The sequence below is a fragment of the Notamacropus eugenii genome, chromosome 3 (assembly GCF_028372415.1).
Source record: "Notamacropus eugenii isolate mMacEug1 chromosome 3, mMacEug1.pri_v2, whole genome shotgun sequence".
In the NCBI taxonomy this organism is placed as follows: domain Eukaryota; kingdom Metazoa; phylum Chordata; class Mammalia; order Diprotodontia; family Macropodidae; genus Notamacropus; species Notamacropus eugenii.
This window is the reverse complement of record NC_092874.1, coordinates 412,708,608-412,734,905: the sequence shown is the minus strand read 5'-3', so window position 1 is coordinate 412,734,905 and position 26,298 is coordinate 412,708,608. Positions and strand designations below refer to the sequence as shown.

Here is a 26,298-nt window from a genome sequence, read left to right as displayed (position 1 = left end):
AAGGTAGAGCAAAAATGTTCAACGATGAAATGAGACAGAAGGAGGTAAAAGAGCACTTAGGCCCAGATGAACTAGATCCCAGGTAACTGTTTCAGAATAGTCTTGAAGGGATGACCTCTGAGATTCTTCAGAACTTTTAGATCTTGTGAGTCTGTGCAGTGATGACCAGGCATCTTTTGAACAGCATGATTATCTCCAGGGGAATTGTTAAATGGTTCTTGCTTTAGAGAATACAGTGAATCCAATAACTAAATGTAAACCACTTTAAAAAGGAGTTTGACAGAAACAAGAAGAGCTAGTTAGTCAAAGCCATCAATTTTCTTGACAGTAATAGGCTGACTAGACCTGGTTGAATCAGCCCCACCCTAATACACAGCAGTGAGAAATTTGAGACCAATTTTGTTGCAAATAAATAATATTCACCAATTGACTTCTTAGAAAAAGTTTGAGAAGAAATCATAAAATGCTTTATGTCGAGACCAAGTTTCCAGAGTAAAGAAACATATCAATAGAGAGAGGGAAAGGGTTTGTTTTTTTTTTTAAAGGAAACTTTGCAACCTTGGAGGACATCTAGTGGCCAAATCTGATAATCACACATTTAACATATTCAGGACTGTGTTCTGTTTCCAAATAGAATCCACAAAGAATTTAACTTTTTTCTTTCAAAATAGTGTATTGTCAGGTTGATAATATAATTGAATGATGTTAAATTTGAATATCAAATTAATTCTGTAGCATTTGACATCTAATAGAGTGGTCCTATAAATACTGTCATTTTAACAACTAAAATGGCCCAGAGGAGTGAATTTATTAGTACTTAACTCTTTAGCAAGAATGAATTTGAGAATTATTTAGCTATAGTGCTTCCATATTAGACACAGGCCAGATATTAATTTTATTTTATTCTTAAAATTAAGATATGTGTTTGTAAGGGGGAAAACACTCACTACATTTCTATGTATCTTGAGTATTTATATATGACAGATTCTCACATGCTCCTTTAAAACAGCTATGAATCAACATATTCCTTGAAAGTAATTGCCTTTATGAAAGGATGAAAATTTTTGTGAGTAATGTTTTTTTTTGTGTGTGTATATTACACACACTATATATATTTTCTAGAATTAAAAAAAAAATACAGTTGTATCCAAATCAATCTAAATCAAATAAGTGGAGCCAATAAGTCACATAATAGTAAAGCTACCAGGAAAACAAAACATTTTAAAAGAAAGCAATTATCATAATTTTAAGCCTTCACAGCATACTTCCAATCTAATAACTGGCAGTTGAAAAAGCAATTTCTTTCCACAGATGCATGAAATTATATTGTTCTCGTTTAAAAATCTTTATAGATATATATTCTGACAATGTATTCGAAAATCTTTGGGAGGAGGTAAGGTGCCAGACCTGTGATGTTATAGATAAAGACAATTTCTGGGGTGGAAACTTCACCAATGTGCATCCACTTCTTTCTAATCTATAGCCTTAAAGGTTGCCCAGGGTCCCATATATCATATATGTCAGAAGGAAGGCTTGAACACAGGTCTTCCTGAATTTGAGACCAGAACTCTCTTCTCTGTGCCATGTTGTTCTTGTCTAGTATCAGAGTCACCTCAATGAATGAATGAATGCTGGATGAATTAAAAAAATGTATTATGGCCTTTGTGGTAAGCACTGTGGATGAAAATATAAAACTAAGATAATCCCTGCTCTCAAGATGCTAACTGTAATACAGGGAAACACCGCAGAAGTTTCAGCAGCAAGTCAGATGGAAAGCCCAGTGGTCCTTAGAGTGCAGAGGCAAAACAGATATTAATAAATAATAATACACTGATAGGTATATATAAGGTGCTCAGGGAAGAGTACCACCTCTGGTGTGAAGACTTTCTGAGCCCTTTTTGAGGGTTGCTCATCCACCTTCACTTTTCACTTGTGGCTCCAAGAAGTTGTAGCATGCACAGTGGCCACACTCTGGTAAACTGTTGTGGCAGATGGCTAAACTAGGATGAGGGTAACTGAAAGACCTCAAACCTCTCAGAGAATTAGGGGGATGTTTATCCCAAGAATGTGGAGGTTTCCCCTGGTGGAATGGGCAGATAAAACAATTTCTTCGAACAGCTATGAAGGTGGCTGAGGTAGGTGCTATGGAGTGCTTAGAGCTTGGTCAGGCATTGAAGGCATCAAGATCATCCTATATCCTGGGCCATCCTGGGTTGTCTTGACTTTTATCCTGCCACTAGATTTTCATGACTAAGGAAGAGAGAATGAAGTTGATGGTGGCACAATTCTGCCTCACTTAAATCCAAGTCATGTATAAATCAAGTCTTCATCCATGATGTCACTGGTCCTCTTCAGGATGAAGGATAAAGGATGAACAATATCACTGATAAAACCCTCTTTGTTTCTGATATTTAACATCATACACACACACACACACACACACACACACACACACACATTTCTGACAATAACATGGATTTTGGAATAGAGGACTTTCTTTTACTGGAGCTTCTATAAGAGAGGGACTATGACTCTTATAGGGGCAGTTGCCAAGTAGCTGAACCTCTACAAGGGATGTTCCTCTGGAGAATGACTTCCAGGACAAGTTGGAAGCAAGAATGGTTGCACTGGTATTCCTGAGGCTTTTGAGAGCAGGGTCCATGTTGCCAGTGGGGTCTGAGGGGACATGGTAATTAAAGTGGAAGTGGCAATTTAGCCTATCCAGCATAGGTTATCTCTTTCTTCTACTTCCAAAAAATATTCTTACCACCAAGACTAACAGTCTGATGGTAACTAACATAACTAACAGTTATGGGAAAAAACTCATCAAATCAATAAATCTATACTGAACATCTACCATGTGGTGGGCAGGCAGTATTAGGTGCTATAAAGAATACAAAAACCTTTATACAAGACCAGATGACCATCAATTTAGTATTTATGTCAAGTAGAAAATCAATATTAGAGTTGACGTTCAGACCCACATTTTTGATTATTCTTTTAATATTCTATCAATGGCTTTAATCTATTTCTCTAACATAAGATACCATCCTTACCCTTATTATATAATGAATACTTTTTTCAAGTAGGTTATATGTTTTCCTTTAGTTATTATTTTGTAATCCTTCAAAGCTCCAAAATGTTCAGTGATAGTCAGTCAATCAACAACCATTTATTTAGTGCCAACTATCTGCCACAAATACATCAATTGAAATAATTCTTACTCTTAAGGAACTTGCATTCTATCTAAAGAGGCAAGTGGACATGTGAGTATATATATAGAATAAGTATATACAGATAAATTCAAAATAAATGTGAGGCAGTTAGGAAGAGTGGCCATTAATAATTGGGGGATACAGATGCTCTTCCTGCATGAGTAGTGTCTTGAAGGAGGAGGTGAGGGGAGAGTGCATTATAGGCATAGAGGATGATCAGTGCAAAGGTGCTTAGATGGCAGATGAAGTGCTATGTATGAGGAAGGAAGAAAAGGTGGATTTGGTTGGACTGTTGAATGCAAGGAGATCAGTGTGTAGTGAGTCAGGAAAAATAAGATGGGGTCAGGAATGGAAGAGCTTTAAAAGCCAAACAGAGGAGTTTCTATTTTATCCTACAGGCAACAGGGAGCCATTGAAGTTTGTTGAGTATGGAGAGTAATAATGGTTGAATCTGCAATTAAGTGAAATCATAGATGATGAAAGATGATGTAGAGTGGAGAGGAACTTGAGGCAGGGAGACCAATTAAGGAGCTAATGTAAGAGTGAAATAGTACTAATAATCATTAGTATAAAACATATAAATGCTAAACAGGTTATAATTTTGTAGCAAACCAGAAATGAAAATGGTTCATCCCAGTCTTGTGGCTGTCTTTGTCCCTTCCCCAGAAAAAAAAATCAAGTTGTCTCTTCAAAATGATCTTTCTTCTTATTAAAAAAAAGCTTTCCTCATTACAATATGAACTAACTATATGTTTATGTGGAATTTTTCCTTCTCAGACCTCCAAGAGCTTTATATTCAAGTCAGGAAATCCTCATTAAGCTCATATTATGTCCAGAGGAAGAAGGAAAACAAACATTTATTAATCTCCAATTATGTGCCACTGTGCTAAACACCTTACTCAAATCATCTCATTTGCTCCTCCCAACAACCAAGGGAAATAGGTCATGTTTTTATCTCCATTTTATAATTGAAGGAACTGAAACAGATAGCAGGTAAGGGACCTGCTCAAGATTACACAACTATTAAGTATCTGTTGCTGAATTTGGACTCAAGTCATCCTGATTCTAAGCCCAGAACTCTATCCATTGTGCCATGAACTACCTCTTGCTATGCCACCAGAAGAGATAGAGAATTAATGCAAGCATTTATGCCTGTTGTCCTAGAATTTACAGTTTAGCAGGGTGATAAGGTTCAAGAAGCAGGTGGGGACCTGGGGCAGCTAGGTGACACAGTGGATAGAACCCTGGGCTTAGAATCAGGAAGACTCATCTTCATGAGTTCAAATTTGGCCATAAACTCTAATTGTGTGGCCCCAGGCAAGTCACTTAGCCTTGATTGCCTCAGTTTCCTCATGTGTAAAATGAGCTGGAGAATGAAATGGCAGACTACTCCAGAATCTTTACCAAAAAAGCCCCCAATTGGGATCATGAAGAGTCTGACAAGAGTGAAACAGCTTAACAACAATAGTAACAACTTATGACTACAAATCTAGTGCTTTTGAGGGCAACTAGGTGGTACAATGGATAGAGTGCTGACCCTAGAGTCAGGAGAACCTGAGTTCAAATCAAGTCTCAGACATTTAATAGTTATGGGACCCTGGGAGAGTCACTTAACCTTGTTTGCCTCAGTTCCTCATCTGTAAAGTGAGCTGGAGAAGAAAATGGCAAGCCAATTCAGAATCTTTGCTGAGAATCTTTTGCCACAGCACTACATCCGCCATCTCAGCACCTTTACACTGGTCCCCAGTGGAATCACAAAGAGTTGGACATGACTAAAAAGATCGAGCAACAACAATTCCACACAAGAAGGCATATACAATATTAAAAAATAAGCGCATTAGAGAGATAGGAAATAAAGTCCATATGGAGTCTTTGGACGAATGGCATTATCACGGAAGATGGTGAGGAGAGGATGGTAGGTCCTAATTGTTTTTAAACCTGAATGGTTCCTATAGGATGAATAGAAGATAGATCATGGCTGCATAATAGAGAGAAATAAAGGACTAAAGTGAGTAAATGATTTGCCCAAAGTAAAATGGGAAATCAAAGGAACTTTTAGATACTGTCTCCTGACTGTGGTCAGTGACAGGAAACAGAGGAATGAAAAGGACAATAGAACAATAGAATTTAAGTCAATAGGGAAAAAAAAAATCTCTAGTCTCCAGATGCAAAAGGGACCAGTTCTGAGTCTTGACCTCTGTGGAGCACAGTTTCCTTAACTGTAAGATGTATGTAAAAATGGTACCATTACCTTACAGGGTTGATATACATACATACATACATGTATATGTTTGTGTGTGTGTATAAATGTATATATATTCATGTATATATATGTATTCATTTAAATACTAGTTTACAGGATGAATATTTACAAAAATGTAAATTGCTCAGATTAATAGAAGAGGAAATAGAATACTTAAATAATCCCATTTTAGGAAAAGAAGTTGAATAAATCATAAATGAGCTTCCTAAGAAAAAAATTCCCAGGACCAAATGGATTCACAAATGAATCCTACTACATATTTAAAGATCAATTCATTCCAATGCTATAAACCATAAAGAAAAATAGGCAAAGGAGAACTTCCAAATTTCTTTTACAACACAAATATGGCACTGATACCTAAATCAAGAAGAGCAAAAACAGAGAAAGAAAACTAAAGATGAATTTCCTTAATGAATAGTGGTGCAAAAATTTTCACTAGAATACTAGCAAGAAGATTGCAGCACTATATCACAAAAATATCCAAATATATCACAAAGATATATCACTCTGACCAGTGGGATTTATGCTAAAATTCAGGGCTAGTTGAAAGTTAGGAAAATTATCCATATAATTGACCACATCAATAACAGAAACAACAAAATTACATGATTCAGTAAACAGAAAAAAAATTTAAGTAGAACACTTTTCCTATTAAAAACACTGGACAGTGTAGGAATAAATGGAGCTTTCCTTGAAATAACAAATAGTATCTATATAAAATCATCAGCAAGCATATGCTGAAAGCTTTCCCAATAAGATCAGTGGTGAATCAGTGATGCCCATTGTCACCACTATTATTCAGCACTGTTTGAAATGTTAACCATAGCAATAAGAGAAGGAAAGGAAATTAAAGGAATTAGAATAGGCTATCAGGAAACACAACTATCACTCTTTGCAACTGATATGATATGATACTCTTAGAAAACCCTAAAGTCAACTTAAAAAAACTAGATGAAATACCTAACCACTTCAGCAATGTTATAAAATAAACGCACTTAAATCATCAGCTTTTCTATATATTACCAACAAAGTCCAGCAGCAAGAGATAAAAAGAGAAATTCTATTTCAAAATAGATGTAGACAATATAAAATACTTGGGCATCTACCTGCCAAGGAATGATGTGAACAAAATTACAGAACACTTTTTTACGCAAATAATGTCAGATCTAAAGAATTGGAGAAATATTAGTTGCTCGTGAGAAACTGAGCTAATATAATAAAAATTACAATTCTATTTAAATGGATTTACTTACTCAGTGCTATACCAAACTACCAGCAAATATTTTATAGAGCTAGAAAAATAATAACAAAATTTATCTACAAGAACAAAAGGTCAAGAATATCAAAGGAGTTAATGAAAAAATGCGAAGGAAGGTGGCCTAGCAGTAACAGATCTCAACCTTTATTACAAAGTGGTAATCATCAAAACACTCTGGTATTGCTAAGAAATAGAGTGGTGGTTCAGTGGAATAGATGAGGTATGCTATAAACAGGAGAAACTGATACAATCTAGAATTTGATAAATGCAAAGATCCAAGCTTTTGGGATAAAAACTCACTGTATGACAAAAATTGCTGGGAAAACTGGAAAATAATATGACATAAATTAATACAAACCAACAACTCACACTGGACACTAAGGTAAGTATGACATGATTTAGAAATAAAGGGTGATATCATAAGCAAATTTTTATGCTGTTATTATAGGGCCTTGTCTAGATTTCATTCATTTTATCACATTAGCTAAGACAACACACCATTCTTCACAGGCAAAAAATCTCATTATGGACATAATTTTCCTTCAAAAATTGACTCCCATACCCCATCAACATAGTATTTTGAGTTGTTTTTCTGGTAACAGATAACATTGCACTAATCTCACCAAATTCCCTCATCTAATCAGCAGCATTCTTTTGCAACATCATATTTTTAAAATAGTTTTAATATAGGTGTAAAGGACTGTCAATTTTACATTTAAAGGTATCTTAGAGATCTTTTGACAGAGCTCCCCTTCACTTTGCAGATTATAAAAATAAATTTCTAATAAATGTTTACAGCCATACATGTACTAAATAGAGCTATGATTTTAGTACAGATCCCTTAATTCTAAACTCTAAGAGAAAGGGTGACATCGTAGATGGAGAGAATTCAGAGTGCAGATGGTCTGAGTCTCTGACTCCTGCGCAAATCGCCTAATCTTCCAATGCTTCTCATAAGACCATAATTGCAGAACAGGTACATTTGTAGATGGGGTTTTGTCATCAGGAGTTGCCTATTACAATGGAATTACAATATCTGTACTAAAATTTCCAAATTCGGCATTCTGCATGTACATGTCTTCCTCACCAATAGAGCCATTTTTCTTCTTTTGTAACTAAGTTAATCATTAATTTCCAGAATTAATGAACACCCATTTTATAAACACAGCTTACTGGTTTGTAAGTGTATGAAGTATCTTTGAGGTCCGAGGCTTGCCCAAAGATGCAAGGTCACCATCAGGATCATCTCTGTCATCAGGGTTTAATGCCTCAGCATGACCACTGTTTGAGTGAAAGAAATAAATTATTTGTAAGAAAAGCAGGAGGGCTAGTAGAACTACTTTCCAACTTCCATAGTCTATTTACTAAGATGATTCCAAAGGGTAAATGCCAAGATACTCGTGTCACAGTATCCTTTTAAGATATAAGTTTAGACAAAAAAGGAAGCCCAGAAGTCATCTAGTCTAACCTCCTCATTTTACAGATGAGGAACTGAGGAGGAGAAAGATGAAGAGATTTGTACAAGGGTGCCAAATAAGGAGCAGAGCTAGAATTTGAAGTTAGATCCTTTTGACTCCAAACCCAGAACTCTTTCCATGGTAACATGCTAGCTCTATGGAAACATACAAGAGCAATGTCTATTTTTGAAATCATAAATTATTTATTGGCTTTAACTCTGTGAAGAGATCAGTTTCAGGAAAACAGGAATGCTCGAATAGTAAGTGCTGAATCACTATTTTGTGAATGGAAATGAACTCTGAGACAAACTTTTGGGCTATTGCGTGGCCTTACTCTTCTTCCTTTAGTCCAAATGGGCCTTGGTTAAAACCCATCTGAAAGAAAGGGTTGGTTAAAATGATGACAAGAGTTTTTCCTAGGTCAGAAATTCCATAATGCCCCATAGAAGACATGTGCTACTTGGGAGCACTCAATTAATTGGCATTTATTAAGTGCCCACTATGGGCCAACCACTGTGTGAAAGCATTTAGAGAAGTTCAGCTTGTTTATATCAATGACTTACAAACAAGACAAAAGGGACCTAAGGCCAACTATCCTTTTGGTATCAGTTGCATATTTTTAATGCACAATAACAGAAAGTTTTACTTACGTGTAAAGAGGAATATATTGAGTTCTAGAACTTGGGCTCACACTAGGAAACAGAAAGAGAGAAAACATTGGTAATCAATTTAGAGATAAGAATTTAATAACTGTTTGGGCCTAAGGTGAAACTAGCATTTCTAACCAGCCTGAACCCTCCCTTCCCTAACCCTAAGAATAATAGGTTTGGGGGGACTTTGCTTTAATTAGTCCAGGGAAAATTCAACTATCATCCAAACCAGTTCCTGAAGATTCTCATAGGGCCTTAGCTCTAGCTTATCCTGATCCCCAGAATCTACCATTAAAGGAAGAATTAGACTTCAGGAGCCCTGCCCCATCAATGAACAACACATGAAGAGAGAGCTCCATTGGCACACCTTCAATGTCCAGAAAACCATGTTACAAGTTGTTTCAACCTAGCCCAGCTACTGCTCCTATTGATGTAAGTCTTGGAACTCCTGATGATGACTTGTTCCCCACTGATACCCTATGACTTCTGTCGTATACTTTACTTACTCTCTTTCTGGTCTGAACTCCCAATTTAAGACCCTGCTCCATGTTCTCCATATTTCACCATCTGTCCAAGCACAGCTTCCATTGATTCACTCTGAATGCTTTACTTAATCCCCTTGCCCCACTTACTTTATCATAACTTACTTCACTTCTATCAATAAACTATCTATATGCTTCATATCTCATATGTCCAGCCACAGTGAGACACAGACAGCCACCTCTCCTGAGTTGTTAACCAGCACAGATTCTATGGAGGAGGCCACAGGAATATTTGTTGTTCCACAATCATTTTTTAATCACATCTTACTCTTTGTGATCTCATTTGGGGTTTTCTTGTCAAGGATACTGGAGTGGTTTTCCTTTTCCAGCTCATTTTCCAGATGAGAAACTGAGGCAAGCAGTGACTTGCTTTGGGTCACACAGCTAGTAAGTGTCTAAGGCCAGATCTGAACTCAGGAAGATAAGTCTTCCTGACTCCAGACCTGGTGTGCAATCCAAGGTACCACCTAGCTGCATAGCTGGGCTAGGTAGCTGCAGTAATTTTTGACCATTTGGAATTCCTTGTGGAAAGGAGTAAGGTGGAACAGTGGAAAGGTAAAAAAGGATTAGAATCTGAAAGGTTTTAAAAGTCAAACAGAAAATTTTATATTTTAAAGAAAGGAAGATCATTTGATGGCTGAGGGGAGGACCAGCAGGAATGAGAAGACTTATGATAGGCAGACCAACCAGTAGACTATTACAATAACCTAGGGATGAGGAGATGAGAGGCTGCACCAGAGTGGTGGCAGCGTCAGAGGAAAGCGGTAACGTATGAGAAATATCATGAAGGGACAAGATTTGGCAGCTAACTAGATATGGGACTGAGAGTGAAGTCAAGGATGACATCTAGTTTGGTATCTTGGGTGACTGGGAGGATGGTGGTGATCTCCACAGCAAGAGGGAAGTTAGGAAGAAGCGAGGGTTTTGAAAAAAGATAATGGATATGAAGAGAATGAAAGCAGATTCCAAAGGGAAAGGCAAATTTTCTTCTGTGAGTTAGAGCTTGGAAGAGACTAGAATAATGTATTCTATGATATATATGCCTGATATTTCTTAATTTTGTCATGATTTTTACTAATTAGTAAAATTAATCAAATTATTTAACTGTGAACTTGAGTTCTGACTGAATGTTAACAGCCTCTATCTGACAGGTTAACAAAACAGACAGGAAAGTAATAAGGAAGGATGGAATGTCTGGCACTTGACAATGTACCTGCAGATTCCCTTTACCCTTATCAAGTTCCTGTTGCAAAACCAGGTCCCACTGGTCCTAACTGATGACAGTTGGATACTTGTCACATTAATGGGCACTTGGTTTTGGTATGATTATTTTCTTTTTTTTTTAAAAACACCTTTCCTACCCCTTCCTGCCTTGCCCTTTAAGCTTAGGGGCAGTTAGGGCATGTTTCCTTTAAGCTATATATTTTTTCCTCTCTTTTTTCTAGGCTATAATGTATATTCTGTTTCTCAATGGTACTGCAGAAGCATATTTAAAACCACATTTTTGGTAAAACTGAAATATTAAGAACAAATATTGGCTTCTAAAGCCTTTCCCAGACACCCTGGATAAACCTCTTCTAAAGGAAAATGATCATAAAATACTATTAAAAAATTAAGGAAAATAATTGGTCTAGGACAAAAAAGCTTTTTTTGGGAGGGGGATAGATTAAAAATTTCATCTCAAAACAGATGAACTCTTTCCTTATTTACATTACTGGTTCCCCTCTCTCCACCTGAAAGTGACTGATGCTAGTACTCAACCTGAGAAAAAATTAAGATATCAATGGAAGAAAGGAAATCCCTTTGTTTAACTCCGGGAAGAAATGGGATAGTGACTGGTTGTTCAACTCTGGGCATATCATACCTCAATTCAATCCTAGCTTTATGTTAAGATATCTTACAAAAAAAATTAAAAAGGAATGGGGAATGAACTAGATTATTGCACCCACTGAGGTGCATGGTAAGCAGTCAGAAAGTGCTAGAACCAGTTCTTGGAGATCACTCCTAGAATTCTGTCTAATAGGTGATATGTCTCCAACTCTGAATGAATTGTTAAGGTATTTATTATTATTACAGTTCATTATAATTATTAATTATAAATAATCTGATATACAGAATGGGTAATTGAACTGTCATTAATAAAAAGCATTGCTGAATCTAACAAGTTCAAAAAGATGAAACTTACAAATTAACTGGTCTTTTTGGTGATGTGAAGGATCTTGTTTGAAATCTGTCCCAGAGGCCCCCAACAAGCTAAAACAATTCTCAGAATGAGTGGGAAAAAATAGTTGATATATCACTTACATTTTCCAGTTTTGACATATATTTAAGCAACACAATTTGACAGTAAGAGTTTATGGCAAACAATAGAAATAGCGAAATTTTCAATTTTATCAAAATCCACAAGGCAAGTGAAAGTTTCTCAAAAGTGTTTTTAGTCTTTCCACATGTCCTGTGCTTATGTATTTGATTTAGTCTCGATGTGACAATGTTTAGGTTGATTTGTTTAGCTAACTTTTTTCTCCTATCTCATCTATTAGCTCCTAATTAGAGAAAGTGGTGGAGATTAGACATATTGTGGATCTTACTTAATGATAAGTAGAATCAGAAAAATTTTGGTTTTTTAAACAGTCAGAAACAAATGTTCCAAAACAAAGGTGGCAAAGGGGATAAAAAAAGAACCTATTTTGGTCAAGATACAGGCTTATATGCATCCATAAGTTACTTCCCTGTGACAGTATCTGTTTAGCAATAATTTAAACAATGCAGTGACAAAAAAAGGATCTATTTTTCATTCACTGATTCCAGAGCAGAATTTGTGAATAGTGTTAATTGGATTTAATCTGAATACATGACATCACCACAAAAATTGTGCCATTATAACAATACTTTGAAATTCTAGTTGGTGTTCCATTTATTTCAATCAATAAAATTTCTATAAAACAAAAGAATTTGTACAATTCTTTTTGTTTTTTAATGGTACATATTTTAAAGAATGCTTGTTTGTGTCCAGTACTCTGTAGTATAGTAGAAATTCCTTGAATTAAGGTGCATACCCTGCTCATGATGGTTTCAAGTTTAAGGCTTGACCCCACAATAGCCCTAACCAAAGGGATTGAATCTATCCTGAGGTTCCCTAAGAATATAGGTCTGCTCCAAGAAAGTGCTGGGTCTTTGGGGTATATGAAATAAATTCAATTTGACAAATGGTCATTAAATTCCTAGTATATGAGGATACTGTTCCAGATGCTAGAGACATAAAAATAAAGTAGTTTAGGGCTTCAAGAAGCTTATATTTTATTGGGGTGGAGGTAGGGGTAAGGCATGCCTCTAACATGTCATATTAACCTAAGCAGTAGCACAACACAGTGGTCAGAGATCTGACCTCACAGTCAAATGGTCCAGATGTGTGACCCTGGTGAAGTCATTAAACTTTTGGGATCCCAAGCAATTCACTAAAATTAAACGTTACCAAGGGGTTGTCATCTACATTCATAGAGGGAGCTTCTTCACCTATAGTTTTCCATGCTAATGAAATCACAAGTCCAGTGGAAAAAAGGAAATACCAAAGAACCAAACTGACAAGAAATTTTATTGGAGACTTGTCAAATTTTATTGGAGAATTTTATTGGAAAATTGTCAAAGGTCACTCACTTGAGCATTGTAAAATGCTGTGTGAAACCAGTTTTAGGACCCATTTGTCGTTTTAGAACTCTTCTACTTCCCTTTAGTCACATGATCTCAGTGAGATCATTATAGATAGTTTGAGTTAGAAACAAATAGTTCCATATGTTCTAAAAAGTGAAAAACTTAATTAAAAAACATCTAAATGCTTTTAACATGGAGTTTGAGAACAATGGGGTCACTGATAGAATCGAAGTTTCACATCCTTTAATGTTGCTAAACATTTAATTCATTTACTATTTCCTTTGATCAGGGTGAACATGGAAATGGATGAGTCATTATGCCCTGGACACACTTACTTGTGCTATGTTTGAATAACAAAAACAAGAAACTTGCTGAGAAAAATTCACTGACCTGACTTACTGATGGCACATACTCATATTTTTTCTGTGAAACGGGGTCAGCCTTCTTTTCAAAAGTTGTTAATGGTGGGTCAAGCTTTGGTGGATACATCCGATCCAATGGAACTGCTTCATATGCTCTATGTTATTGACAAAATAGGAATAATTTTTGATTCGAGTTGACAATTGGATTCATCACATGTAATACAATTGGGTACAATAAAGCAAACCTATTTTAGGTTTAGCAAAACCACTTTTTCTTGCTTACCAGTGTCCCCTCCAAACTCAGGTCCCCTGGGGGGAGAAGACCACAAAATTTCCTTTCCCCCATTGTTTTCCTGATCCTTTATAAAAGCACACTCCTTTCTTAGATGCCATCATATTTCCATGTTAGTTATATGTGAAAGAAAACACAGCCATCTCCCACCCCCCAGGTCAAGAAAAATAAAGAAAAACTATGCTTTGATCTGCTTTCCGACTTCACCAGTTCTTTCTCTGATGATGGGATAGCATTTTTCATCATAAGACGTTTGGAATTGTCTTAGAGCATTTTATTGCTGAAAATAGGTAAGTCATTCATAGTTGATCCCTGTCCAATATTGTTATTACCGAGCATAATATTCTCTGGTTTTGCTCATTTCACTTTGCATGAGTTCATGCAAATCTTTCTAGGTTTTTCTGAGAGCATTCTGCTCATCATTTCTTATAGCACAATAGTACTCCATCAAAATCATATACAACAACTTGTTCAGTCATTCCCTAATTGATGGATATCTCCACAATTCCCAATTCTTTGCCATTGTTAAAAGAGCTGCTATAAATATTTTTGTACACATAGGTCATTTTCCTTTGGGATGAAGATGTAGCAGTGGTATTGTTGGGTCAAAGAGTAGCCCTTTAGCCATAGTTTCAAATTGCTATCTTGAGTGGTTAAATTAGTTCACAACTCCTGCAACAGTGCATTAGTGTCTCACTTTTCCTATATCTTCTACGACATTTATCATTTTCCTCTTCTGTCATATTAAGTAATTTGATAGGTGTGCAGTGGGAGCTCAGAGTTGTTTTAATTTGCATTTCTTTAGTAGTGATTTAGAGCATTTTCACATGCTTATAGATAGCTTTGATTACTTTGAAAACTGTTCATATCCTTTGACTATCAACTGAGGAATGAATCTTATTTTTATAAATTTCATTTAGTTCTCTTCATATTTGAGAAACAAGGTATTTATCAGAGAAATCTGCTGTAATTTTTTTCACAGTTATGATTACTATGTATTTTCCTCCATCCTATTTTCCCCCCTGTTTATCTTACTTTTTCACTCTCCTTCTATCTGGTCCATTCTCAAAAGTATTTTGCCTTGTCTTTTACCTACCCCAGCACATCCTCTCTTCTATTACATCCCTATCTCTTATTCCTTTACCCTCCTATTTTCCTATAGAGTAAGACAGATTTCTATACCCAACTGAATCTGTGTGTTATTTCTTCTTGAACCAGTTCTTATGAGAGTAAGGTTCAATCTCTCCCCTCTCCCACTCCCCCATCTTCCCCTGCACTGTAAAGGTTCTTTTGTACCTCTTTTATGTCAGTAATTTATCCCACTCTACCTCTTCCTTTCCCCTTCTTCCAGTGTATTCTTTTTTAACTCTTAATTTTTAAAAAAATATCATCCTGCCACATTCAACTCAAACTTATGCTGTCTGTATATACTTCTTACTGTCCTAATTATGAGAAAAGTTTTAAGTTACAAGTTTCATTTTCCCATGTAGTAATGTAAACAGTTTAAAATTATTGAAACCTTTATGGTTTCTCTTTCCTTTTTACTTTTTATGCTTCTCTTGAGTTTTGTATTTGAAAGTCAAAATTTCTATTCAGCTTTGGTCTTTTCATCAGGAATACTTGGAAGTCTTCTATTCCATTGAATATTTATTATTTCCCCTGAAGCATTATACTCAGTTTTGCTGAGTAGGTGATTCTTAGTTGTAATCCTAGCTCTTTCACCCTCTCTAATATATCCCAAGAACTCTGATCTTTTAATGTAGACACTGCAAAATTTTGTCTTATTCTAACTATTACTCCATGATATTTCAATTGTTTCTTTCTGTCTCCTTGCAATATTTCTCTTTGACCCAGGAGCTCCAGAATTTGGCTAAAATATTCTGGGAATTTTCATTTTTCAATCTTTCAGGAGGTAATCAGGGGATTCTTTCAATTTCTATTTTACCCTCAGATTCTAAAATATTGGGGCAGTTTTCCTTGGTAATTTCTTGAGAGATGATGTCTAAGCCCTCTTTTTTTTGTCCATGGCTTTCAGGTAGTACAATAATTTTCAAATTATTTCCCCGAATATATTTTTAAGGTCAGTTGTTTTTCTAATGAGATAGTTCATATTTTCTTTTGTTTTTTTTCATTCTTTTGATTTTGTTTTATTGTTTCTTGATGTCTCATAAAGTCATTAGCTTTCACTTGCCCAATTTTAATTTTTAAGGAATTATTTTATTCAGTAAACTTCTGTACTTTCTTTCCATTTGGCCAATTCTACTTTTTAAGGAGCGTAAGGGCAAGTGAAGTAGGATATTTTGCTGTTTTGTTTTAGTATAAAGTGCCTCTGTTTGAATAACGTGATTAAAGAAGATTTTTCTTGCCCATTAATAAACCTGGGAAGATTTGCATGAAGGCACACACTTTTTGTTAATGAGGCAGTGGTTCTTAAGGGTTGTGATGCTCTCTTGCTCTAAAAATGTATAAATACTCTGAGGGTGAGGTTTTACTTTGGGGCTTAGTTTTGGAAGAAGCTTTGTGTGTCACATGAGACTCTGGAAAACCTCAAAGCAGCCTCCTGGCTTTGAAAACTCAAATGTTGGTGCTTCCCTGTTAGATCTAACAACCTGTGATAGCAGGCCCCGCTGTATATGTTGGTGCTTACTGATACAAGGAGTTTTTTTTTCAGTGGATTTTTGTACCTCTTTTACCATTTAGTCTATTGTGTTTTTTTAAGGTGTTATGTTCTTCAATATATTTTCATGCCTCCTGTACCAAGCTGTTGTCCCTTTTAAAAATTATTTTCTTGCATCATTCTTATTTCTCTTCCCAATTTTTCTTCTGCCTCAGTTACTTGATTTTCAAAATACTTTTTGAACTTTTTCACATATGAGACCGATTCATATTTCTTTTGTTGAGGTTTTGGATGTGGCAGTTTTGACTTCAATGTCTTCTTCTAAATGTATGTTTTGATTTTCCTTGCCACCATAGTAACATTTTATAGTCATTTTTTTTTTCCTGTTGTTTGTTCATTTTCTAGCCTATTTCTTGACTTTTAATTTTATGCTACTATGGGACTCTGCTTTTGGGATTGAAAGGGAACTTTCCCAAGATTCAGGAATTTTGTGCAGCTTTTTTCAGAGGTAATTTTAGGGACCAGTAAGGTTTTACTTTTTTCAAGGTGGCATGATCTAAAGAGAGGTGTGTTTATTACTCTCTTGGCCTGTACCCTGGTCTATGAGTGACCATAAGTACTCTTTTCTGTTCTGGAACTTTCACCAGGGACCCTGCTCCCTTAAGTTGCCAAGTTCTGGTGTGCCAGTGCTTCTCCTCACCCTGGGACTGTCAACCCACCCAAGAGCAAGACAGGGATCCATGTATGGGCTATGCAGTAGAGTCCTGCCCCTGGTGTCAGCAAAGTGACCCCTGTATTCTCCTGATTTGTTGTCCAAATCCTCTTACTGTTTGTGGACTGAAAGCTTGTAGAAGCAGCCTCTACCATAGCTGATTCAGTTGCTCCCAAGGTCTACTCCTAGTTTGCTCTAGACTGCACTCTACTCATCCCTGTGGGACAGACCTTTCCTCCTTACTTTCTAAGTTGTCTTGGGCTGGAAAAGCGTTGTACTTTGTCCTTTTATGTGTTCTATTACTCTAGAATTTTGTTTTGAGGTATTAGTTAAAATTATTTGGAGAGGCATTCTGGAGAGTTCAAGCAAGTTCCCGCCCTTTCTCCACCATCTTGGCTGTGCCCTATGAGTAAAGTTTTCAATAAACTTTTTTTCTTTTTAATGTTAAATCATTTATTTTTAGTTTTCAACATTCATTTCCACAAAATTTTGAGTTTCCCATCTCTCCCCTTCCCCCACCCCAAAACACCGTGCATTCTGATTACCCCTTCCCCCAATCTGCCCTCTCTTCTGTCAAACCACTCCCTTACCTTATCCCCATCTTCTCTCCTTTCTTGTAGGGTAAGATAGGTTTCTACAACCTATTACCTGTGTTTCTTATTTCCCAGTTATATGCAAAAAATAATTCTCAACATTCGTTCTCAAAAACTTTGAGTTTCAACTTCTCTCCCTTCCTCCTTCCCCACCCATCACCACTGAGAAGGCAAGCAATTCAATATAGGTTATACATGTATAATTTTGCTAAAGACTTCCATAATAGTCATGTTGTGAAAGACTAACTGTATTTTCCTCCATCCTAACCTGCCCCTCATTTATTCCATTCTCTCTTTTAATCTTATCCCTCCCCGAATGTGTTTACTTCTATTTACTACCCTCCTCTCATTTGCCCTCCCTTCTATCATCCCCTCATACCTGACTTATTTCCTTCTCCCCTGTAGTATAAGATAGATTTTCATACCAAACTGAGTCTGCATGTTATTCTCTCCTTAAGTCAAATGTGAGGGGGTAAATTTCACTTTTGCTCTCTCACCTCCCCCCTTTTCCCTCCATTGAAAAAACTTTTTCTTGCCTTTTTTATGAGAGATAATGCGCCTCATTCCATTTCTCCTTCTCTTCCCAATATATTCCTCTCTCACACCTTAATTTTATTTTTTAGATATCATCCCTTCCTATTCAACTCACTCTTTCCCCTCAGTCTGTGTGTGTGTGTGTGTGTGTGTGTGTGTGTGTGTGTGTGTGTGTGTGTGTGTGTGTAATCCCTCCTACTACCCAAATACTGAGAAAAGTTTCAGGAGTTACAAATATTATATTTCCATGTAGGAATGTAAATAGTTCAACTTTAGTAAGTCCCTTATGATTTCTCTTTCCTGTTAACCTCTTCATGCTTCTCTTGATTCTTGTGTTTGCAAGTCAAATTTTCTATTCAGCTCTGGTCTTTTCATCAAGAATGCTTGAAAGTCCTCTATTTCATTGAATGACAATTTTCCCCTTGAATTATTATACTCCGTTTTGCTGGGTAGGTGATTCTTGGTTTTAATCCTAGTTCCTTTGACTTCTGGAACATTATATTCCAAGCCTTTCGATCCCTTAAAATAAAAGCTGCCCAATCCTGTGTTATCCTGATTATATTTCCAAAATACTCGAGTTGTTTCTTTCTAGCTGCCTGTAATATTTTCTCCTTGACCTAGGAACTCTGGAATTTGACTACAATATTCCTAGGAGTTTTTCTCTTTCGATTTTTTTTCAGGAAGTGATTGGTGGATTCTTTCAATGTTTATTTTACCCTCTGGTTCCAGAATATCAGGGCAGTTTCCTTGATAATTTCAAGAAAGATGATGCCTAGGCTCTTTTTTTGATCATGGCTTTCAGGGAGTCCCATAATTTTAAAATTGTCTCTCCTGGATCTATTTTCCAGGTCAGTTGTTTTTTCAATGAGATATTTAACATTGTCTTCAATTTTTTTTTCATTTTTGTAGTTTTGTTTTGTACCTTTTTGGTTTCTCATAAAGTCATTACCTTCCATCTACTCCATTCTGTTTTTTTAAAGAACTATTTTCTTCAGTGAGTTTTTGAACCTCCTTTTCCATTTGACTAGTTCTGCTTTTTTAAAGCATTCTTCTCCTCATTGGCTTTTTGAACCTCTTTTGCCATTTGAGTTAGTCTATTTTTAAAGGTTTTATTTTCTTCAATATTTTTTGGGGTCTCCTTTAGCAACCTGTTGACTCGCTTTTCATGATTATTTTCCATCATTCTCATTTTTCTTCCCAATTTTTCCTCCACCTCTCTTACTTGATTTTCAAAATCCTTTTTGAGCTATTCCATGGCTTGAGACCATTGGATATTTATTTTGAAGGTTTTGGATGCAGAAACCTTGACTTTTATGTCTCCCTCTGATGGTATGCTTTGTTCTTTCTCATGAGAAAGAATGGAAGAAAATATCTGTTCACCAAGAAAGTAACCTTCTATAGTGTTACTTTTTCCCCCTTTTTTGGGCATTTTCCCAGCCAGTTACTTGACTTTTGAGTCCTTTGTCAAGAAGAACGTATACTCTGAGGACTTGTAAGTTCTCAGTTCCTCCAGGGTGGCAAAATCATAGGAGAGGACTTATTCCTCTCCTGGCCTGTACTCTGGTCTAGGAACAACCACAAGCTTTCCTGCCCAGGATCTACAAGTAGAATTCCCTCTTCAGAGCCTCCACGAGCTCCACCATGACAGCCAGTGTTCCTCCTTATCCCAGGGCTGCCACTCAGGTCTGAGATCCAGATCAGCTGCATGATTCCCCCAGGGACTTTAGGCTGAGGGCTCCTAAAATGGAGGCTGTGCCACAGGATCTGCTGCCGCCTTGGGGTTAGACTACATTCCCTTCTCACCTGAGTGAAAGACCTTTCTCACTGACCTTTGAAGCTGTCTTTGGCGTTTGTGGGTTGAGTAATCTGAGAATCGCAGTTGCTGCCCAGGATTCCATGCCCTGAGGCCTACTCTGGTCCTGTCTGAGCCGTGTAGTGGCCAAGGATGGGCTGTGCTCTGCTTTGAGCCTAGTGCAATAGACCTTTCTTGTAGGCCTTCCAGGCTGCCTTGGGCTGGTAATCTCTTTTACTCTGTTGTTTTGTGGCTTCTGCTGCTCTAAAATTTGTTTAGGGTCATTTTTTACAGGTATTTTATGGGCTATGGAGGGAGAGTTAGAGTAGGTATTTTTTTCTACTCTGACATCTTTTCTCTGCTCCCCCATCTTGGCTCTGGCCCCCAATAAACTTCTTAAAGTTAAAAAAAGTTTCTGAATAATTTTGATAAAAGGTTAATAAAATAAGCATCATCTTTCTGTGTTGGTTTTTGAAAAGTCAACTTTTCTCTAAGTGAGTTTCAGAATGATATTAAGTACATTTTTTTAGGGGCAAGAATCTGCTAATGAAAAGCCTGCAACAATACTAATAGTATAAATTTATAAAGCTCTTTAAGGTTTAGAGACTGCTTTCCCTCATAACAGGTCTGTAAGATAATCAATGTGTTATTCCCTGAGGGGAAAAAAGGGTGACAGCTGGAAATCAGACCAAGGCCCTCTGATTCTAACTTTCTAACTTTCAAGGCCTCAAAACAACTCAAGAAAAATACTTTTAACAGAACAAAGCTTCCTCTTTGACATAATTTAAAAGATTCAGGTAAAATCAGAAAGCATTTATTAAGCACTTTATTGCTTGTCAGGCCCTATACTAAACCCTGGGAATACCAAGAAAGAAAACCGAAACAACAAAAGAAAGAAGAAAAAGAGTCCATTAACAATGTCATTCATTTCAATGCCTATCATGTGCCAGACACTGTGAGTGGAGTGGGGAATATACAGATAAATATTAAATGGCCTTTGCCCTCCAGGAGCTAACATTTGTAGCTTTATAAAGTTTTTTCCTCTGAGGTTAATATTTTTTCTTCCTAGATAAAAACAAATTAAAAATTTCTTGGCCTGATTTTAGGAAAATAATTTTTCAGTGAGAAGGATTTTGTATTGTTCTCATGAATTCTTCCTAATGTATTAAACAAATCATTGTTCAGAGAACATGTTTGAAAATATAATATTTCCACAAAATATTGAATCTTACTCAAAAAGTTCTTAAATGCAATAAAGACAGAAGTGTTAGATCTTCTAATAAAATTTGTTGACAGCCTTGTACTTGAAGAAATCTGTTGGGGTATCATAAAGGTCTACATCATCTGACTTTGAGAGATAAGTTAGGTTTGAGAATCTCTTCTGTTTTTCAAAATGAACTTATGGGATTTCCAATAATGAGCAGGAAGACCTTAATATTTATATTTGTAGAAATTCTTTTGGATCATTCTGTGTAGATGACTAAATGCTATATAACATTTCCATGTTTTTTGAAGGTGATTATTTTCTGTTTTGAAAATAGTGAATTAAACAAAACATTTCTGATAGTATTACTGGAGTGTTAATTTTCCCCAAAATTGAGTTTTGCTTTCAGTTGTTTCAGCCATGTCTGACTCTTTGAGAACTCATTTGGGATTTTCTTGGTAAAGATACTGGAGTGGTTTTCCATTTGCTTTTCCAGTTCATTTTACAGATAAGGAAACTCAGGCAAACAGGGTTAAGTGACTTGCCCAGAGTCACACATTTGAACTGAGGAAGATGAGTCTTCCTGACTCTAGGCTTGGGACTCTTTCCAGTTCACCACCTAGCTGCCCTCCTCCCCAAAAAATGAATAGGCAATGTTATAGCAAGGGAATTCATAAACTTTATATCATCTAGCACTACAGAAAAAAGCAAAACTGTTCGGCACCTATATTAGCATGTGCAGCAGCTGACTGTGTCTTTAAGTCTATTCAACACTTTAAGTATGTTACCTCATTTGATCCTTATGACAACCCTAAGAAGTAGCTGCTCCAATTTTATAGAAGCTCAGGTTCAGGGAGGTTGAGTGACTAGCCTGAAATTATATAGCTAATAACTTTGTGATGGAATTTGAACCTGAATTTGAATTTGATCTTCCTGCCTCCAAGTCCAGTTCTCTAGCTACCCCATTCTGCTTTTCTTTTGTATTATAGACCAACTTCTAAACACAAATTGAGGCAACTTATATATTTCTCAAATATTCAGCTACTGAAATGGAAAAAAAAGATTTTTGTAGAATCATAGTATTGGGGATCGAAGGGAACATAGAGGCTGTCAAGTTTAACTTCCTCAGTTGACAGGTAAGGAAAACTGACTGGTTTTAAATAGCTGAGCCAGAATTTGAACTAGGGTATGCCTGACTCCAAGTCTAGTGTCCTGTCCACTAGAATGTATTTTTAAAAATGGCAAAAATTCTATGACAGAAAAAAGAATTTCTCACTTTTGTGTGCTGGACTTGTAGAATGATTCCTTTATTCTCTGTTCCTCAATCATTGCTCCTGGAGCTCTACCTTTTTCACCCTTTGGGAAACAAGAAGTAAAGAATGATATCAAAATATGTTGGGTGTCAATTGCTACACTTTCAGTTTCATTTACTAATATATTTATAATTTATAAATCTATATTTTATTTTTATAAATTTTATTTATTTGTAAATATTTTTATAATCATATTTATATATGTATAAATATTTATATAATGTTACATATAAATATAATATGTTATAATACATTATAATAAATTATAATGTATTTTAAATTATAATATATTACAATATGTATTATAATATAAATATAATATATTATAAATTATAATACAATATAATTAAAATATAAGTGTAGTTTATAATAATGTAACATATAAAATGAAATACTATATTTTCATATAAATAAGTTATAGGTAAATAACAAATTACACATAATTTAAATATATTTATGTATTTGTTTATAAATAAATTTATAAATATTTACTTATAAAATTTATAAATTTTATTATATAAATTTATATTTTATAAATTTAAATTTATTAAAGTAGCTAACATTTATATAAACTTTCAAGTTTGCACTTGACAGCTCACTTAATCTTCAAACAATCCTGTGAAGTTTGTGTCGTTATTATTCCTGATTTACAAATGAAGTAACTGAGGCTGAGACAAGTTAAATGATTTGCCCATGTGTCTGAGTGAGGATTTGAATTACAGTTTTCCTTACTTCAAGTCTAGCAGTCTACCCAGAATGCTACCTAGCTCCTTATATTGCCTTTCTCATAGGCCAGAAGTAGCTAATACATGTTGCTATCAAGGTTTTACGATGGTAGATTCACTTTGGAAGAGTCCCTAGAGATCATCTGGTTCAACATCCTCATTCTACATATGAGAATACTGAATCTGAGGATTTTTAAGGGATTTACCGAAGGTCAAAAAAATAGTAAGTAACTGAGCCAGAATTGTAACTCATGCTTCTTGATTTCAAATCCAGCACTCTTTCCATGCAATATTAATAGTCAGAAGTTATATAGCTTTTTAATGTCTGGTAAGAACTTTCCAAATACTTTCTCATTTTATCTTCAGGACAATCCTAGGAGATATTATTATCATCCCCATTTTCCTGATGAGAAAATTGAGGCAGAGAGAGGTTATTTGCCCAGGATCACACAGCTAATAAGTTGCTGAGATGGGACTTGAACTCAGTTCTTCCTGACTCAAAATGCTAGTGTTCTCTCCACTGAACCACCTAGCTGCCTTTATCACTAGTAGCCTTATCTCATCTGTGGTCTCTGAAGCTAAAGTGAAGGAAAAAAAAGTTACCAAATAAAAATGAAAAATACAAAAAATAAAACAAAATCAATGTCAAACTAAAATGGATAAATGTATCTGTAATGAAAACAGTAACCACTTCTTTCCAGAATAAAAAATATAATAGTTGTTAACATTTTTAAAAGAAAGACATTGGATTTGTCTTTCGATAAAATGAAATACAATTTGTAAAGTGCTTCTAGCATAGTGCCTAGTGCTATCTAAAGGCTTATTCTTTCCCATCTTATCTGCCCTACTCCCTATGACACTGATGATCAGTTTACTTGTGCAGTCCCTGACTTCTGGACTAATTCCATGAGCAAGATATAGACCACAAGAACCTTTTTCTAAGCAAAGAAATCCCAAAGCTCCTTAGCCAGAAAGTATTTGATTTTGTACCACATTTTAACCATGGGCAACAAGATTGTGGGATGTAGAACTTAATTGCAAAAAGTTACCAAATGAAATGGTGGAAGATTATGAATAGTACCACTCTCTCCCCAACCTCCTCCAAAAAACTCCCCCAGAACAGCAAACAATAACAAAAAAGAAAACCCAAATTTTGACGAGTGGTAGAAGAGAAAACAAGATTGTGAAAGTTTGGTTTGAAATCAAATTAAGTCAGATCATCCCAGGAACATTTCTGTGCCCCAATAGCACGTTACTTGCGTTAAAATAAATTGGTGAAATGGAACATATCTGTTGGCATTTCTATAACAAATTCTTTTTATCATTGGTGATACTGGGAACAGCAGAGTTTGGACTCTGACATATCAGTCTCTGATGTGATACATAAGTAAATATAAAGGGCACTAAAGATGGCAATAAATAATGCAAAGACATGCACTATATCAAGCACAAAGAAAAAAATATTCTTGCAGGAATAGAGTGGTTAGTTTGTAGGATACCTTGTTGAGGTGGGATGATAATTTGGAATCACAGATTTAAGAAGACTGGAAGGAAGACAGGGGGCTACGAAAAAGGCCTTTATGAAGCTAAACAAAGGACTTATATTTTAATTTAAAATTACACTAACACTTTTGGAACACCTTACATATCAGGGAAACTTGCTGCAAAAAATTTCCTCCAGTTATTTCCCTTTGTATCTTAGCTTACGCAAAAATGAAAATTTTGTGCACTCAAAATTAACCATCTTATCTTGTAAATTTTTCCTGTCTCTGGTTTGGTCTTGAACTTTCTTCTACCCACAGATCTGATAAGTAATTTCTTGTACGCTTCTTTAACTTGTTTATGATGTGATCTTTTATATTTAGATGTTTCCATTTGGAGCCTAGTTTAGTTTAAGGCATGAGGCATTGGTCTAAATTTTATTTCTTTCCTATTTCTGTCCAGTTTTCCTAGCAGTTTTTATAAAATAGTGAATCCTTATTTCAGTAGCTGGTCTTTTTGATTATTGAATACTAAGGCACTAGATAGATTTGCTTCTGTATATTGTGAACCTAATATATTTCACTTATCAATCTCTCTATTATTCAGTAAGCACAAATCATTTTGAGAATTACTTTTTTTGTACTATAGTTTGAGATCTGGGAATGCTAAACTCCTTAATTCCTCCTTCTTCCTTGTTTCTCTTGAGATTCTTGACATTTTATATTTCTGTATGCATTTTATTATTTTTTCTTTCTATAAAATAATCATTTGATTGATTGGTATGGAATTAAATAAGATATTTTATGTAGTACTGTCAATTTTAATGGTATTGACTCATGTTACCCACGAGAAGTTAATATTTCTTCAATTATTTAGTTCCATGTTTATTTCTATAAACAGTTGCTGTTTGTCCATTGTTCTTGTGGAAGACCATGGCATCAAGGAGGTGATGCCATGACTGGCAAGTGAATTGGATTTAAGTGAGGGAAAGCTACACAAAGTCACCAGCCTCACTCTCTCCTCCAGAACCATCTGGATCTAGTGGCAAGATATAGATCATCAGTATCTATAAACAGTAGTTTATACTTATATGGATATAGATCTTAGATGTATATTGGTAGGTAGACTCCTAAGCATTTGATATATTCTGTAGTTATTTTCAATGGAATTTCTCTGTCTCTCCTGCTGGGTTTTATTAGTACTAACTAGAAATGCTGACCATTTGTGTAGATTTATATCCTGCAAGATGGCCTAAATTATTAACTGTTTCAATAAATTTTTAACTGGCTCTTTAGGTGTCTTTAATTATACCATTATATAATTGACAAAAGTGATAATTTTGTTTCTTCTTTATGTACGCTTATTTCTCTTAATTTTTTTATTTCTATAGCTAACATTTTTAGTACAATGTCAGACTTAAATGGTGACAATAGACATTTTTGTTTAACCTCTGATTTTATCGAAAAGAATTCTAGTTTATTTCCATTCAAGCAATCAATAAACAAGCTAATAGATATTTTATAAATTGTTACATCATTATTCATAGGAGATATTGTCCTCTAGTTTTCGTTTCCTCTTTTAAGTATTCTTGGTTAATGTATCACAACCATATCTTGTCATAGTATGAATTTGGCAAGAT

The 26,298-nt window shown here is 35.4% G+C and overlaps 1 protein-coding gene across 1 annotated transcript in view; it reads right to left on the bottom strand.

Moving 5' to 3' along the window:
- The window catches only part of SPMIP7 (sperm microtubule inner protein 7), a 79,912-nt gene that overhangs the window by 26,313 nt on the left and 27,301 nt on the right, over positions 1 to 26,298 (bottom strand). Inside the window, exons 3-7 of the mRNA XM_072598138.1 lie at positions 22,416 to 22,495; positions 13,424 to 13,550; positions 11,571 to 11,638; positions 8,844 to 8,885; positions 7,910 to 8,017 (exon numbers count right to left, since the gene is read on the bottom strand). Coding sequence (XP_072454239.1) covers positions 7,910 to 8,017; positions 8,844 to 8,885; positions 11,571 to 11,638; positions 13,424 to 13,550; positions 22,416 to 22,495 — 425 coding nt within the window. The remainder of the gene's footprint in view (positions 1 to 7,909; positions 8,018 to 8,843; positions 8,886 to 11,570; positions 11,639 to 13,423; positions 13,551 to 22,415; positions 22,496 to 26,298) is intronic.